At 44.6% G+C, this 17,476-nt stretch overlaps 1 protein-coding gene across 7 annotated transcripts; it reads right to left on the bottom strand.

The window, feature by feature from the left end:
- Positions 1-831: 831 nt before the first annotated feature.
- C10H1orf216 (chromosome 10 C1orf216 homolog) lies at positions 832-14,787 on the bottom strand. Of its 7 annotated transcripts, none has more exons than XR_015729493.1 (3): positions 14,320-14,787; positions 9,866-11,288; positions 832-6,044 (listed from the first exon to the last, which is right to left on the bottom strand). XR_015729493.1 is itself a non-coding variant. In XM_087876551.1 (2 exons), exon 2 carries the CDS (start codon positions 11,270-11,272, stop codon positions 10,391-10,393), a length of 882 nt encoding a protein of 293 aa, XP_087732677.1. In that variant the 5' UTR covers positions 11,273-11,288; positions 14,320-14,584; the 3' UTR covers positions 832-10,390. The 7 variants fall into 7 exon arrangements, 1 of the variants encoding a protein (XP_087732677.1); XR_015729491.1 differs by lacking the exon at positions 14,320-14,787 and adding an exon at positions 6,564-6,685 and having other exon boundaries at positions 9,866-11,667; XR_015729492.1 differs by lacking the exon at positions 14,320-14,787 and having other exon boundaries at positions 9,866-11,667.
- Positions 14,788-17,476: the final 2,689 nt, after the last annotated feature.

The following is a 17,476-nucleotide window of genomic DNA, read 5'->3' on the forward strand; positions in this document are numbered from 1 at the left end:
GGACACTGCAACAGTCAGAAGTATGAGTCAGTTACTAAGCATCCAAATTTTGATAATGTGACTGCGGGGATGCTGCAATGGTCGTTAAATGTGAAAAACAGTCATAACTCACTTTTTCAGTGCCCTTCTAACAGAGGTGAAATCCAGCAGGTTCTGACAGGTTCTGGAGAACCGGTAGCGGAAATTTTGAGTAGTTCGGAGAACTGGCAAATACCACCTCTGGCTGGCCCCTGAGTGGGGTGGGAATGGATATTTTGCAATATCCTTCCCCCAGGAGGGGGGAGGGAATGGAGATTTTACAGTATCCTTCCCCTGCCATGCCCACCAAACCACACCATGCCCACCAAGCCACACCCACAGAACCGGTAGTAAAAAAAATTGTATTTCACCACTGCCTTGTAACTTCAAATGGTCACTAAATGAATGGTTGTAAGTCAAGGACTATCTGTATTGATGGCGCGAGCCTCATAGATTTCTGAGAGTGGATTTGCCAAATGCTTTGGCCACAAACTCTGTCCCAATGGCAGCACGGAAGTGTCTTTCTGATAGCACTTCCTTTTCTACCTTCACCGATAAATTAAACTCAAAAGCATCACTAAGGGACATTAATCTAAAGGAATGTTCAGGTGCTCCAAGCAGAAGATAAAAATAAAAAGCCATTTTTGGCAGGGAAAGAAAATGTGAGAAACTGCCAGGTAGATTTTTAGCACTGTGTTATTTTGGAAAAGTTAATCTATTTCCAATTAGCATAGATTTTCTTCCTGGTAGGTATCATTATATCAACCGTTTTTATCAACATTGCCTTTAGAAACAAAAACAGTGATTTGGCAATGTTTTAGAAATAAATATTTATGCAAGAGCATTTACAGGAAATACATTATAGCATTATTTAAAACAGAGAATAAAGCCCATTTTTTCCTCTTCTTTTTTCTTTTGCTGCCATTTTAGATGGATTATTTCTGAACTATCCGAAAATCCTTTCCAAATGTTAAAAGCTTTGGCAGTAATTGCACTGCATATTATATTTTCAGTCAGTGCTATCTCTGGTTGAACCATGGTTATATAAAATATTAAAAGCTGTCAAAGCCATAAAACAATAAAAACAGTAGCATGAGTGAAAGATATTTATTTCCTCATATTATTTTCAAACTTTGTGTGGATTCAAAAATAGTTCCATCCTCTGGCAATATTGTCTTTCTTTCTTTCAAATTAAGCATGCTGCAAGAATTATCTTTGGGGAACCTAAGGGGCATATTCCTTTTTTTAGTAGTGGTTTCTATTAAATTATAAATATCCTCTATCACTTATAGACATTGATAGATAAAACAATGCATTCAACAGATAAGACAATGCTTTTGAGACAGAGGGATTTAGTCAATTTAAGGTTTAGAGGAGTGTTTTTTAAACGTGGTAGCTTTAAAATGTTTCAATGCTGGCTTGGGAATTCTGAGAATTGAAGTCCACACATTTGAAATGTTGCCAATTTTTATTTAACTGAGTCTAGAGTCAGTGTTACATACATTAGTGGTGCTTTCATATTAAGTCCTTTATTGCACAAGTATCCTGTCCATTTGTAGAATTGGGGGGAAGGTTGCCCAGGCATATAGAAGACATAGAATCATAGACTCATAGGGCCCCCTGATCAACCCCCTGATCAGGGCAGAAGTCTTATACCATGCCAATCAAATGGTTGTCCAGTCTGTTCTTGAAAACCTAGTGATTTATTTATTTATTTATTTATTTTATTTCTATACCACCCTTCTCCCGAAGGACTCAGGGCGGTGTACAGCCTAATTAAAAGCACAAAGACAGACAAAATTTAAAAATAATGAAAATTATTAAATGATAGGCTTAATTTAAAACCCCAAATTTAAAATCCCATTTTTAAGAACCCAATTAAAATCTTTTACCTTGATAGCCCAGCCTGGCGGAACAACAAGGTTTTGAGGGCACAGCGAAATACATGGAGATCAGAGATTTTACGAATTTCTGGGGAGAGTTCATTCCAAAGGGCAGGGGCTCCCACAGAGAAGGCCCTCCCCCTGGGTGTCGCCAGTCGACATAATTTGGCCGATGGCACCCTGAGGAGACCCTCTCTGTGGGAGCGGACTGGCCGGTGAGAGGCTACTGGTGGCAGAAGACGGTCTCGAAGGTATCCAGGTCCAATGCCATGGAGCGCTTTAAAGGTGGTGACCAACACCTTGAATCGCACCCGGAAGACCACTGGGAGCCAGTGCAGGTCGCGCAGGAGGGGTGTCACGTGGGCACAACGAGTTGCGCCCACTCGATGAAGGACCCACAACCCCAAGAGGCAAGCTATTCCATTGATTAACTGCTCTCACTGTCAGAAAATTTCTCCTTACTTGTAAGTTGGACAGGATGGGTAGGCTGAGGGAAATCATAGAGATAAACAACCAAGAAATGGAATTTGTTGGTAGCTAATCTCATAAAGGACACCTAAGAGCAGGTGCCCAGAAATCTGGGGGGGGGGAGAAACAATTAAAAACATTTCAAAAGATTCTGCCTCAGTGAAGTTACTAATAAACAAGGGTTGAAAATTCATTTATAGATTCACGATTCTGAGTTTGTCCCTAATAGTCCCTTATGTTCGGCTTACTAATTCAACCTGATAACACCATTGCTTGGCATTTTCTGTCCTTTGGTCTTTTATATTTTTATTTCTTCTTATTATTATTATTAGATTGATACCTCACCTTTTCAACAAGAGCTCATAGCTCTTGTAGCACTCCTTCCTCTGATTATTTTTCCCGAGAAGATTGGAAAGAGAATAATTAACAAATCTACTCAATAAGCTTCTATTCTCAGTTTTAGACTCTCCACAATCCTAATACAACATCTTAACTACCATGTTTTCCCCAAAATAAGACCCTGTCTTATATTTTTTGAACCCTGAAATAAGTGCTTGCCCTTATTTTCGGGGAGGTCCTATTTTGGGGGGGCGCGTGGAGCAAGACGGGGCTTCTCTTGCCTGATTTCCAGCTCTGTCTCTCTAACCCTAACCAGAGGAAATGGTGGGGACCGGCTGTACATGCAGTTAAATATTTTCCTGGAGGGCTTATTTTCAGGGGAGGGCTTAATTTTGGGGGAGGGCTTATTTTCAGGGAAACATGGTAGTATATGACACTGCCCAAATATTAGACTCAGGAATGCTGCAAGTCAAAACATCCTTGCTGGTTGAGGTCAGAGAGAATGGCATGAATGAACTCTAAGCTCCAGCAGAAGCCTTAGGACCTTGGACAGCTCCCTGCAGGAAGTCACAGGATGTTGCTCTATCAGTATTTCACAACATTAATACAGGTAGACTTTAACTCCCAGAATTCCCCACCCAGTCCACTTATCTTAACATTGTTAGGTTTGAAAGATGCTGCTCTACCACCTGCCTATCAACAGCTAAGGTCTTAAAGACAGATAGCAGAGCCTGGTGAACCTAACTATGCTCCAGCTGATTGCTGACTGTATGTCAGTTCTTCAAGCTATATCAAACTAAGAAACCAATCCATGTAGGCCAACACTACTATACTTTCATTGCACAATTAAAATAACAGCATTTTGCAATTCTTAATGCACTTCTGTGATGGCATGTGGGAAAGATTCACTCTCTAGCTAAAAGTGCTGTGTTCTCCTGCTTCAGCATCACTCACCAAAGTTCAGTGTGAGACTTTTTATTTTAAATTAAAAAAATAAGCCACGGATATTTTTTTATTTGATTTATATGCCGCCCTTCTCCGGAGACTCAGGGCGGCTTACAATGTGCTCAGCAATAGCCTTCATCCTTTTGTATATTTATACGAAGTCAGCTTATTGTCCCCACAACTGGGTCCTCAATTTACCTACCTTAGAAAGGATGGAAGGCTGAGTCAACCTTGAGCCTTGGCGAGATTCGAACCTGCAGTAATTGCAGGCAGCTGGTCTTAATAACCAGCTTAATAACAGGGTGCCTTAGACCACTGTACTACCAAGGCTCTTTTTAATATGCATAATCATTGCACATAAAAAGCAATAAACATCTATACATTTAATAACTTTTTTTTCCATTTAAAATCCTGGCTTCCAGGAATAAATCCTGGGAATTGTATCTGGGCAAAGCGGTAGTAATCTGATAGAGAGGCTGACACCCGAAGAGTAATATTTCCCAGGATTCTCCAGTAAGAATGAATCACTATAAAATCAATTTAGAGCAATCATACTGACACTAATGCAACTTTTCCTTCATTTTTACCAGTGCCGTCTTCTAAACCAGGGTCAACAAACTATGGTCTTCAGACCAGGGGTGAAATCCAGCAGGTTCTGACAGGTTCTGGAAAACCGGTAGCGGAAATTTTGAGTAGTTCGGAGAACCGGCAAATACCACCTCTGGCTGACCCTCGAGTGGGGTGGGAATGGAGATTTTGCAATATCCTTCTCCCAGGAGTGGGGAGGTAATGGGGATTTTGCAATATCTTTCCCCTGGAGTAGGATGGGAATGGAGATTTTGCAGTATCCTTCCCTTAGAGTGGGGTGGGAATGGAGATTTTGCAGTATCCTTCCCCTGGAGTGGGGTGGGAATGGAGATTTTGCAGTATCCTTCCCCTGCCACTTCCACCAGGCCATGCCCACCAAGCCACACCATGCCAAGCCACGCCCACAGAACCGCTAGTTTAAAAAAAATGGATTTCACCACTGCTTCAAGCCAAATCTAGCCTACCACCTGGCCACAAATTAAGAATTGAGAGGCAGACAGGTGGCAGATTGCCAGATCTGAGTCTGAGCCAAACTCCTGGGGCAAAGGTAGTGGCCAAGCCATCCTGGGCAGGGGCAGTCTATCAGCATCCTCCTTGCTGGCAGGCCAGAGTCTTCCAATAGTTACCATGCTCTTTGGCCTGCAGACCTGCCAGCCACAGTGGTAGAAGAGAAGCAGGATCTGGTCCTTTATGTCTCCCAACTTGGCAGGCTTGTGGACTTGCTGGCTGGGGAATTCTGGGAGTTGAAGTCCACAAAGTCTTAAAGTTGCCAGGTTTGGAGACTCCTGCTTTACAGAATAGACTTGGTGAACCTTATTTAAACTGTAGCAATCTCAATCTTCACACACGCAAAGAACTATTATAAAGTGCAACCAGTATGCCCAACAACGTCTCCCCTAATAAGGAAACCTTATGGTACAGGTTGTCCTCAATTTATAATCAGCCATTTAAATCCATCATTTTCAAAGTTATGATGAACTCTGAAAAAGGGACTAATGAGCCGGATTCAAAGTTCCGATGTCCCATTACCACGTCTCCCACAGTCACATGACTGCATTTGGGGCCCTTGGCAACCAGCCTGCATTTGTGAACATTTGCAGCACCCATACCATTTTTGCCGAAAGCCAGCGTTTATTTCCAATTCCCGGCAAAAACCATCTCATAATAAACAATGGGTTTGCTTAATGACTGCCGTGTCCACTTAACAACCATGGTGTTTGCTCTACAGCCACAGTGTTTGTTTAGTGACCAGCACCAAAAGACTGTAAAATTGGGCATACTCACAGGGTGACCCACTTTATGACTGAAATTGCGAGCTCAAATAGTCATAAGTGAAAGACTACCTGAATAGCATCTGCTTAGACACAATACAAACAAAATCTACGGAAATTTCACACCCAACATATTGTCACCTGCATTCTCACTCTATAATCTTATTTCTTTTACCCACAAAATGCCTTAGGTAGGAGCTTACTAATCAAGATGCAAACTATATCTCCAAATACAGACATTTTTATCTTCTTTCAAAGAACATGCATATCAGTTCTGATTTGTACTAGTGATAGCAATAATTATCCAAATGCTACAATCAGTAAAGTCAGTTTACATCATTATCCTATATTATACTTGGTAATACATTTCTTCTGTTAAAAAAAATACAGAAAAGCAACAGACAAGTCTCTTTACACAGATGAATCATAAATGTTAAAAGAAAAATCAGTTTGAGAAGGACTTCCGCAACGCGATATCCATTACTGGAAATGTACATCCATATATCTGTACTTCTATTAATGGTGGAATCATCTGCAGGAAAGGAAGATTAAAATGAACATTATGTAAAATATTTAAAATGATGAATTTCACTTCCACCCCAAAACATGCTGGGTGAAATATCTAGTAACCTTGAAGGTAACTGGAAGCAACTAAGGTCAACAGATTACACCGAAGAACTAGGCCCTAGTTACTAGGGGATGTTGTTTTATACCGGGGTCCCCAAACCTGGCAGTTTTAAGACTTGTGGACTTCAGTTCCCAGAATTCTCCAGCCAGCTATGCTGCCAGAATTCTGGGAGTTGAAGTCCACAAGTCTTAAAGTTGCCAAGTTTGAAGACCTCTGTTTTATACTAACTTTGACATAAATTTGACATTCTATCACACCAAAGAAATAGCAAATTGGGTTTGGTCAACTGGCCAAACAAATATTTTCATATGATACTCCCTAATTTACAAACTTTGGAAAACATCAAACACTCTCAGAAACTTTCTAACTCATCTTAAGAGAGGACCCAGTTTTGATAGCAAGTCACTCACAGTTTCTGCTCACCAAACACTGTAGACTAGAAAACAGTAGTTTGTAGCTGTGTTACTGCAAAGCTACCCACAGGACTGGGTATCTCTTCAGTGTATTGTGTGAGCTCACGCAAGTTGCTTGAAGAATGCATCCTTCTGTTCATCAAAAGTGAAATGTTTTAACAAAGACAAATATATGTATATATATATATATATGCCATGCTTTGCAAGCAGGAAACAATATTCTGCAACCAGCAGTTTGCACTCACACAAATCTGACAGACATTTCATTAAATTTCTATAGCCTTTCTGGGTGTGGAAGACAGGAATTATTCTTATAAAAATAAAATTCAAGGAAATATAACACACTTGTTTTTTTTTTTAAAAAAAGGGCAGTGGGGTGTTAATACTGGGAAGTACGAATGAGAGGCACAAGGATGAGATATATGTCTCTTCTTCCTTCCAAGAGAACAAACAGATTAAGGAGGAAAGATTTTGAGAATGAAGCTTTTTCCTTGCTGAACTTTAGGGGAAAAAAATGCTAAAGGTTGGATGGAAGGGTTGCAGTTTGGGATTTCCTGGGTGAAATCTCAAAGTGGGAAGCTGGAAAAACCATCTTTCAAGAAGGCAATTCCATATTCTTCCCAAGGCCATGCCCATGAGGTCAGCTGGGGCTAAAGTCCAAAGATTCTTCTACAGAGAGTCCCAAAGGTGCTTTTTCAGGAGGCAACTGGACTTTCTTGTTTTTTCTTTGAAGACATTTCACTTCTCATCCAAGAAACTGCTACAGCTCTGTGTTGTGGTCCGCCAGCAGCCTGCGGAGCTGGCAGCAGAGTTGGACAGTGAGGAGGCTGGGGAGGAACATGGGCCAGTCCTGGAGTCTGGGGAAGACTCAGACGAGGGCTCTGCTTCGGAGGCAGAGAAAGGGCCTTCTGGGAGGTACGTGCTGCCTCCGGAGCCTCCAGAGTCGGAACTCAGCAAGGTAGAGGAACAGGAGCCTGTTCCCAGTGCGCGCATGCGCAGAGTTGCCACAAGGCAAGAACAGTTAAAACAAAAGGGACGACTCGGGAGTAGGGCTTGGAGATGATTGTCCCCTTCCATAAGACTTAAAAGAGGAGCAAAGCCATGTGGGCCTTTGCAGGAAGCAACGTTGTTAATTCTGTGCAGTTTAAAGTCTGAAGCTCTGTTTGATTCTGGACTCCATGTGGCTTTGCCAATTAGGTCTTTGGCAGCGTGTCAAGGGAGATAAAGGTGGGTGACTATCAGCCTTATCCCAAAGGACTCTTTACAACTATTTGGGACTCATCTGTGAATGAACAGAATTCACAGTTGTTAAAATAAAACAGGTTTCTGGGACTACTCGTGTGTTTTACTGACTCAGGAAGCCTAGGTCAGAACACTCTGACTGGATGGTGGGGAATGGAAGAATTTATATCCCTTGCAGACAGCTGGTCAATTGCATTCTTTTAGAGAGTCGTTGAGGCCACTTGGAGGCTTATCTGTGTCCTCAAGGTCACCTGAGTGGTACAAATGGTTCCTTCCATTCCCTACCATCCAGTCAGTGGAAGAAGCTTCTTGGATAAGAAGTGAAACATCTTCAAAAAAAAAAAACCCAAGAAAGTCCAGTTGCCTCCTGAAAAGGCACCTTTGGGACAACCATGACCTGGATGACTGAGAATCTCCACAGATGGTCCTTGACTTAAAACCTGTTGCTTAGTGACCATTCAAAGTTATGATGAACACCCCCAAAGGTACAACTTGGTTCCAACTTGGTGCATGTCACACTTGGTAGATGCTTACATTTACAGCTGTTTGCACATCCTGCAGTACAATCACATGACTGTGATTTGTGTTTTTGCAGAAAAGTGGCATTTACTTCTGGTTTTGGACAAAAATGGCCCACGGTGAATAATGGGTTCACTTAACCACCACAGCATTTGCTTAATGACCACCAAAAAAGGTCATAAAATTAGGTCAATCACATGGGTGACCTGCTTTACAGCTGCCATGATTTACGAAAGTTGTAAATTGAGAAGTACCTGTATTATTACTGTTATGCAAAAAATTATGGGCTTCCAAAGATTTCTGGAAGTTAACATGTAACCGTGTTACTTTGAAAGTTACAGTATTCCATACTGCTTTTGTTTTTCTTTTAAATTTAAAGAAACATGCATGCAGTTATGTATAAAATCGTATTTGGTCTCCAAGGCGAATACACTCTTGGAAAGGTTTTGGTTTATTTGGAAGTAAAGTGAAACATGCTTCTGATTTTAATTTAAAGAGGACATTGTCCAAAACATAGGAAACAAGATCCTCTTTCTTCAATCAACTCGGGCACAGATTTGCATGTTGACATCCAACCTTATAAAGTGGTTCAACCAGTGGTGAAATGTAAAATTTGTTAATACCGGTTCTGTGGGCGTGGCTTGGTGGTGAGGGTAATGTGACTGGGTGGGTATGGCATTTTTAAAAGCATTATTTTATAGAAAAAATGCTTTTAAAAGCCTCTGACAATTAGGCAACTCAGCTGGGATGGTCAGAGGCTTTAAAAACCATTTTTTTTCTACAACTTCTTCAGCCGAAGAGGTTGTAGAAAAAATGCTTTTAAAAGGCTCTGACGATCCCAGCTGAGCCGCGTGGTCATCAGAGGCTTTTTTTTTACTTTTAAAAGCATTTTTTCGGCCGAAGAGGTTGTATTAAAAATGCTTTTAAAAGTAAAAAAAAAGCCTCTGATGATCGTGCAGCTCAGCTGGGCATGGGGGGGTGTCACAGGGATTTTTGCTACCGGTTCTCCGAACCACCCATCGCCATCACTACCAGATTGGGCAATCTGGTCCGAACCGGGAGCATTTCACCCCTGGATTCAACATACATCAAGGATCAGCTGAAGATCAGGAGATACAATTCAGATTGTGGGTTAGTTACATTTGGGGTATATGTTGATTGATTCACAAAATCAGCTTCAAATTCAGCACCATCCCATTCTGATAAGTCGATGAGGACCAAGGAAAGAATCAGATGTAGATTAACCAAATACAAGGCTGGGGAGAAGAAGAATCCTGCCTATCAGATCTTTGTTTCAAGATTCTTGTTTTGCATACTGATAGGTTTGAACTTTAAGGACTGAAAAAGTTGTAAGCACCTGGAAGCAGGAAGTGAGCGTGAAAGAAAGCTTGGAAGGCAAACCAACTGAAAACCCTTATTCCTGGCAAGAAGGATGGAGTCTAGCTAAGAAGCTAACAAGGATGATAAATAAGGCAAAGTGTATGGAAATGGCCAGGACGGTTAGGAACAGAAATTTGGCAGTTTGGGGTGGTTATCAAATTAGAGAACTACCTTGTGTATCATAAGGATGTCATGACATGCAAGTTGTACCATGGCTTTGAAGCATCCAACATTCTATCCAGGTGGTAGCACAAGACTTGATAACTGACTCACAAAGTTCCCATTTCAAGCTTCTTTCCATCTCAGATGCTTAGCGGGTATTTTATAAGTCTACATGCCCACGATTTTTCAGTTTTTCTCCATGACCATAGGATCTACTCATCATCATACCATCTGCATTTCTTATTTTCGTTTCACTGGAAGTTGTATTTATAATACATTCACCCCCAGAAGTGATACATCTTGGAAAATAATCTCGGGTGGGGGGGGGGTTGTGTCCACATAAATAATGTGTCTTGGAGTGTCTATGATTAACTTGCCGATAATTTTCTGATGTCTTCTAGGAGGAACAATGAAACACGAGAAAAGTCCACTGGGCCAAATTGCAAACAAGCCATGACCTGATGACCCTTATTTGGGAGGCCAAGCTAAGAAATGAAGAGATGGAGGGTGGGCTGTTTTTTATAATTCAAAACCCTAAGTTGGGTTTTCGGTGTGCACCATGCCTTGCTTGACCTGTCGAATAAGTTCTTTGCGATTGTCCAGGATAGTGTCAAAGCTCTCCTGCAGTCGATTTTGCTGGTCAGCAACGTTCTGCTGGAGGCTGCGAATCCAGCGTAGCAAGGCCAGGCGGCGATACATCACTAAGTGGCTGTGATATTTCTGTTTCTCCAACTCTTTGAACTTCTTCATCTCCTGCATGTTCCTGAAAGCTTCTGCCAGTGCTGGGGAGACGGTCTCAGAACTAGAGGAAGAGCTGTCAAAATCATCATTGGAGGCTTGCTGCGTAGCGTTACATGTCCCGTCTTCATCGGTGACAGAAGGTATCTTCCAAACTTTGGTGCCATCACTTTCAGGGTTATCAACCCAACGACTGCTGGAATAATCATCTTCTCGAGGGGAACTGGCCAGTTTCCCTCTTACTTTTACCTTCACCTGGTAGTTGGTCTCTTGTTCTGGACTCCTGACCTCAGCACCTTCAGGTGGTCTGCGGATGTCCTCCTCTTCTCTGTCCTTCTCCTCCTCTAAGCCCAGGAAGTTATCATCAGACTTTAGGTTCTGAGAAATGCCTCTAGAGCGATTCTTTGCTTTCTGTCGGTGTATTAGATCAGTCAGATTCTCAGATACCTTCTTTATCCCATTGTCATTCCATTGTTCCCACTCCTCTGGTATCGGCACCTTTGATATGGGTTGGCTCCAGTTTTCGTTGCTATCAGAGGACTTCTCATCCATGAAGTTGAGGTTCTTGTCTGGATGGGAGTCCTTTTTGTTATGGTAGATCACATCCTGCTGTGAATTTCCCTGGGCTTCACTGAGCTGTGGATGGAGGGGGAATTCCGGTTGGCACATGGCAAACATCGATGCCCCCACCCAACTGGGAAAAAGAAACCAGCAGAGAAAGAAATGTAGATGTAAGGACATGACCAATATGCAGAAAAATTCCAACACTCCTAGGTGTCATCCTGAAATTCATGCTTTGGATCCCAGGCCAATCTCAGCATTTAGAGCTCTCTAAAAGCCTGGATCATCAAATTAAAAAAAAACTGTGATCAGTAACTATGTGATCAGAGCTGACTAAGCTTCTTCTGAATAGAATTTAGTTTTCCAGGACTTAAGGAAAGTTTCCTTTGCTCCTATAATGAGCTTCTGGTTATCTAAATCCTGATTTATTTCATTAACTCAATGGCGCAGGTTCATGCAACACTAAACTAGCAATTGACCAGCCAAGTTGAGTTCACACAGCATACAGTACTGACCCACAAATTAACCAGATTTTGGTCCAGTGAGTTGTGTGAGGCCAACCCTATTGCTTCTTTTGCTGAGGAGGCGGGGAGGAGAAGATAACTTCATGCTAGCTCCCAAGTAATTCACAAACTGATCATATTTCCATCTTTCTAAGCATGGGCATAACCATGTTGCATAACCTTTTTCTGGCTTAAAGCCACAATAGTCCTCTGAATGCATGCTGGGGTGAAAGGACCCTATCACTCTAAGTTGGACCTGGATGATTAGTTTAGCTGATCTAATTTAAGTTTTACTAAAATAAACGAATATAACACAGTCATCAAAATGAACACAGGACATAGGACAATAAGGTTTGAAGAAAACATTGATGTCTTCTAGTCCAAGCCCCTGCTCAAGCTGGAGATCCTATACCCCTGATGGGGAACCTATGGGGAACCTATGGCACGTGTGCCACAGGTGGCATGCGGAGCCATATCTGTGGGGATGTGAGTGTTGCCCTAGCTCAGCTCCAGGGCACATGCACGTGCCAGCCAGCTGATTTTCGGGCCTTCCAGGCCCACTGGAAGTCAGGAAATAGGCCATTTCCGGCCTCTGGAGGGCCTCCGTTGGGGTGGGGAGGGCCGTTTTCGCTCTCCCCAAGCTCCTAGAAAGCCTCTGGAGCCTGGGGAGGGTGAAAAATGGGCCTACCGGGCCATCACGTGCCAAAAGCAAGGGGAGCGTGGGGGGTCACGCATGCATGCATGGGGGGGTGGGGGGCATTGAATTATGGGTGTGGGCATGCGCTTTGTGATACCCCCCCGCTCCCCCCACTTTTGGCATACGACGGCAAAAAGGTTAGCCATCACTCTCCTATACTATTCTGGACAAATGGCTGTCCAGTCTCTTCTTGAAAACCTTCAATGAAAGCCCCCAATAAACGAAAATATTTGTAGTTCAGGGTTGAAATGAAGGGTCCTTTGTCACCCTCCGAGCTTGGTTGTTTTCTTGCAGGTGCTTCATTACTCAAATTAGGTAACATTATCAGTGCTAGTCACTAGCACTCACGGTGTTACCTAGTTTGGGTAATGAATCACGTGCAACCAAGAAAACAACCAAACTCTGATGGAGCAGCCACCATGGCTTTCCATATATTTAAACATTCTGTCCCCGCTTTTTCCTCCCATAATGGTTACCTTGGCACTACACAGACTTAACCTTGTTGCCAAAATAATCTTGATACGAGTGATAAACTAACCAAACAAATTGTTTGCACAAAAAGAAGCCCCGCCAACTCCCTCTCCTCACCCAAATTAACCTGAACAGGTTTCACAAGTTGTGCAAAAGGCTGCTGTTATTATAGGCTTTTCACACTTTTGTATATTGTGTACACAAACATCAGAAGGCCCACAACGTGGCAAGCGCACAGCTCACAGGAGCTCAGCCACCCTTGGAGCTGCAAGTGGTTAGTTCAGCTGTAGGTCAAATGAAGGCAGATCTGGACCAGACAGGTGGAATATAATAACTTAGCCGAAAGGGAAGATTTTTTCATCCTCCCCACCCCCCAAAAACCCACCCAAAGCAGGTGAAAGAAAACGGCAAAAAACCATCCCGATTTCCATACAATCCTAAAAGATACCGAGATGGAACAAGGTGTGTGTGTGTGTGGGGGGGGTGTTTCCAGAATCTTGACTCAGCATTGCTATAACGTATGTGGGCTCTCCTCCCCCTCCCCGCATTTTCCAAGCAAGCTCTAGAAAACATTCCTTTCCGTTCCTTAAGCCTTCCCTGTTGGGGAGGAGGTGGGAGAAGGCTGGACCTGTTTGTCGGTTTAGGGCATGTGATTTGGGAGTAGTGGCAGGGAGTGGGGGGAGGGTGTCCGGTGCAGCGCCAATGGTCTTGCAGGCAAACTGCAGGCAGTTTGCGCCAAGGAAGGAAGGAAGGGGAAGGAAGGAAGGGGAAGGAGAAGGAAGGAAGGAAGGAAGGAAAGAAGGAAGGCATGAAGGAAGGAAGGAGAAGCAAGGAAAGAAAGGAAGAAAGAAAGAAAGAAAGAAAGGGGAAGGAAGAAAGGAAGAAAGAAAGAAAGGGGAAGGAAGGAAGGAAGAGGAAGAAAGGAAGGGGAAGGGGAAGGAAGGAAGGAAGGAAGGGGAAGCAAGGAAAGAAAGAAGGAAGGGAAGGAAGGAAGGAAGGGGAAGGAAGGAAGGGGAAGGAAGGAAGGAAGGGGAAGGAAGGGGAGGAAGGAAGGAAGGAAGGGGAAGGAAGGGGAGGGAGGAAGGAAGGAAGGGATGGAGGAAGGAAGGAAGGAAGGAAGGAAGGAAAGGGGAGGAGAAGGAAGGAAGGAAGGAAGGAAGCAAGGGGAAAGAAGAGGAGGGAGGAAAGAAGGAAGGGATGGAAGAAGGAAGGAAGGAAGGAGAAAGAAGGAAGGAAGGGGAAGGAAGGAAGGAAGGGGGGAAGGAAGGGGAGGGAGGGAGGAAGGAAGGAAGGTCGGAAGGAGAAGGGAGGAAGGAAGGAAGGAAGGAGAGGAAGGAAGGAAGGAACCCGGCAGCCGCTTTAGGTCGGGAGTCCAGCTAAAAAGATTATTCTACTTCCCCGTTCAAACTGCCGCTTGAGCCCCGCACCCCTACCCCTAATCTCTCTCTCCCCGTCCCCTCCCCGGAAGCCCCGGCCGCGGGCTTGGCACTCACCGCTGGAGCCTCGCAGGAATCTAGCCGGGCGGGGCGGCCGGGCGGGGGGTGTGTGGTGGGGGAGGAGGGGGCTGGCAGGATTTGGGCTTCTGCGGAGGGGGCGGCAATGGCACAGATGGGGACCGTTGCAAAGAAGCCGCGCCCGCTTCCTGCAGGTGCCCAGGCGGCGGTGGCGGCGGCGGCGGCGATTGCCGAGCGGGAAGGCGAGGAGAGAGAAGAGGTGACCCCGGGAAGCCGATGCGGACGAACGGGCTCCTCCCTCCTTCACGAGCACACACGCACATCCCGAGTCCCAGCGGCTGGCCCGCTCACATGACCCGCGCGTGAGGCGGAGTGGACAAGAGGCGAGGAGGCCGGGGGTGGTGACGTTCGCGGCGGGAGTCACGATGAGGAACATCTGGAGGAGGACTCGGCCCGGGAAGTCCGTGGACTCCTGAGCCTTTCTGAACACGGGTGGAGCTGTGGGACAGCCGTGGTTCCCTGCTTTGTCAAGCAACCATTAAGGTTTTGAGAATAGAATGGACTGGACTAGGACTAGGACTAGACTAGACTAGACTAGACTAAACATGAGAATAGAATGGAATAAAGAATGGACTGGACTGGACTGGACTGGACTAGACTAGACTAGAATTATGGAATGGAATAGAGAGGAGGAGTGGAGTGGAGTGGAGTGGAGTGGAGTGGAGTGGAGTGGAGTGGAGTGGAGTAGAGTAGAGTAGAGTAGAGTAGAGTAGAGTAGAGTAGAGTAGAGTAGAGTAGAGTAGAGTAGAGTAGAGTAGAGTAGAGTAGAGTAGAGTAGAGTAGAGTAGAGTAGAGTAGAGTAGAGTAGAATTGAATTCTTTATTGGCCAAGTGTGATTGGACACACAAGGAATTTATCTTGGTGCATACGCTCTCAATGTACATAAAAGAAAAAATACATTCGTCAAGAACCATAAGGCACAACACTTGATGATAGTCATAGGGAACATAGTCGTAGGGATCAAACCCACCTAACCCCCCCCTTCAGCCAAGCCCCAAAGATTCATGTAGGGTTGAGTGTGTTCTGAAAACTCAGTTCAGTTGATTGAATAAACTCTGTTGAAGCTAATCATAGGTATGAGTTGTACAGAGGTGGAGAATGCAAGGAAATCCAAGCATGGCTGGCTGGCATGGGAGTTGAAGTCCACTAGGTTTAAAGTTGCCAAGGTTAGACACCCCTGCTCTAAATCGTCCCAAAGGTGCTTTATTTTTCTTTTCAAGAGGCAACTGGACTTTCTGGTAGTCCAGTTCTGGTAGCACCAGAAAGTCCACTTTCCTCTTGGGGAAAAAACTACCTTTGGGACAACCATGACCTGGATGACTGAGACTCTCCATAGACCCTGTTCTAAATGTTGAATATTTAGCCTGTTTAGTAGGAGATTACCCTTGGTGATTAAATGCCACGCATGGGGAAGAGGAGGATATGTATCATGTGTCATCACACAACAATGTCATCACATCTGTAGCGTGTACCAGAGATCTATGCTGCCTTGGTCCATATCTGAAAAGCCATCAGTGCAAAAAAATAAATAAATCACATCATAGTTGTGTTGTTGCAACATATTAATCCATGGTTAAGCAGGCCATTGTTTCTGTGGGTTTGGCCATTCGACAGAACTATCAGTTAACTACCCAAACTGGGTTCTCATTATATGCTAAACCTGTGATGGCGAACCTATGGCAAGCGTGCCAGAGGTGGCACGCAGAACCCTCTCTGTGGGCACGTGCGCCATCACCAGCTGCTTTTTTGGTTTCTGGCCAGCTGGTCTTCACGGGCACTGGAGAGCCGGAAACTGGCCTGAAAACGGCCAAAAAACCAGGCCATTTTCTGGGCTGTTTTCAGACTGTTTTCGGGCTGTTTTTTGACCCAAAATGGCCCGGAAAACAGCCTGAAAATGGCCCAGAAAACAGCCCATTTTTCAGGCTGTTTCAGGCTGGTTTTCAGGCCATTTTCCAGGCCTTCTGGGTCTGGAAAATTTTTTCTGGCCCAAAAAAACAGCCTGAAAATGGCCTGAAAAACAGCCAAAAACCAGGCATGCATGCCAGCCAGCTGGTTTTCAGGTTTCCGGTGCCCCAACACGCGTGACGACCAGCTGGCCAGCGTGCACATGCACACCGGCCAGCTGGTATTTGGGTTTCCGGTGCTCTGGCGCACGCACATGCACACACACGCATGCACGTTCTGGTTTGGGCACTCCGTGTCGTAAAGGTTCACCATCATTGTACTAAACTATTTAAGCTACTGTGAGTCAATTTATTATATGAATCCAGCTAGTAGTTCCAAACAGTGGCTATCCATTCCTTCCAAGGTTGTTGGATTACATTAAATCATAACCATGTGTTGCTAAACCAAAAGCCTGGGTTCATGCAACAAACCATAAACCACAGTTTATAAAGCAGAAACTGAATTTCTTCATACGGTGTATCCAAGGATTCTGATTTAGCATCTTATATGAATCTATCCAAATATAACAACAATGTTTGCAGTTTGATGTAGTGTTTTAATGTGCTGGCCTAGAAACCAGGAGACAGTGAGTTCTAGTCCCGCCTTAGGCACGAAAGACATCTCGGTGACTTTGGGCCAATCACCAGGAGACTAAGTTCTAGTCCCGCCTTGGGCATGAAGCCAGCTGGGGGACTTTGGGCCAGTCACTCTCTCTCAGCCCAACCCACTTACAGCAGTGGTGGGTTCCTCCCGGTTCGGTCCGGTTCGGCCAAGCCGGTAGCCGTGACGATATGATGTCACCGAACCGGTTCTCCCCCCCCACCCTCCCACCTCCCCACCCACCCACGTTATTCTTACCTTTTATTTGGCCCCACCCCCAATCTATTGCTGCCTCCTGAGTCCCAGCTGATGACTAGAGGGAAAAAAACTGTTTAAACTCTTGCCGCGGGGCTTCCAAGGGCCGCCCTACAGCTGATCAGTGTTAAAAGCAAACAAATGAGTCGGGTCGTAAGTGCAAGGACTGGTTGTAAGTGCGAGGACCTTCGAGAAATGACTCTGACCAGCTAGTCACGCCCACCTAGTCACATGACCTCCAAGCCACACCCACAAAATAAGCCACGCCCACAGAACCAGTAGTAAAAAAATTTAGAACCCACCCCTGACTTACAGGATTGTTGTGGGGAAAATAGGA

The sequence above is a fragment of the Pantherophis guttatus genome, chromosome 10, assembly GCF_059756535.1.
Source record: "Pantherophis guttatus breed Tessera chromosome 10, ASM5975653v1, whole genome shotgun sequence".
In the NCBI taxonomy this organism is placed as follows: domain Eukaryota; kingdom Metazoa; phylum Chordata; class Lepidosauria; order Squamata; family Colubridae; genus Pantherophis; species Pantherophis guttatus.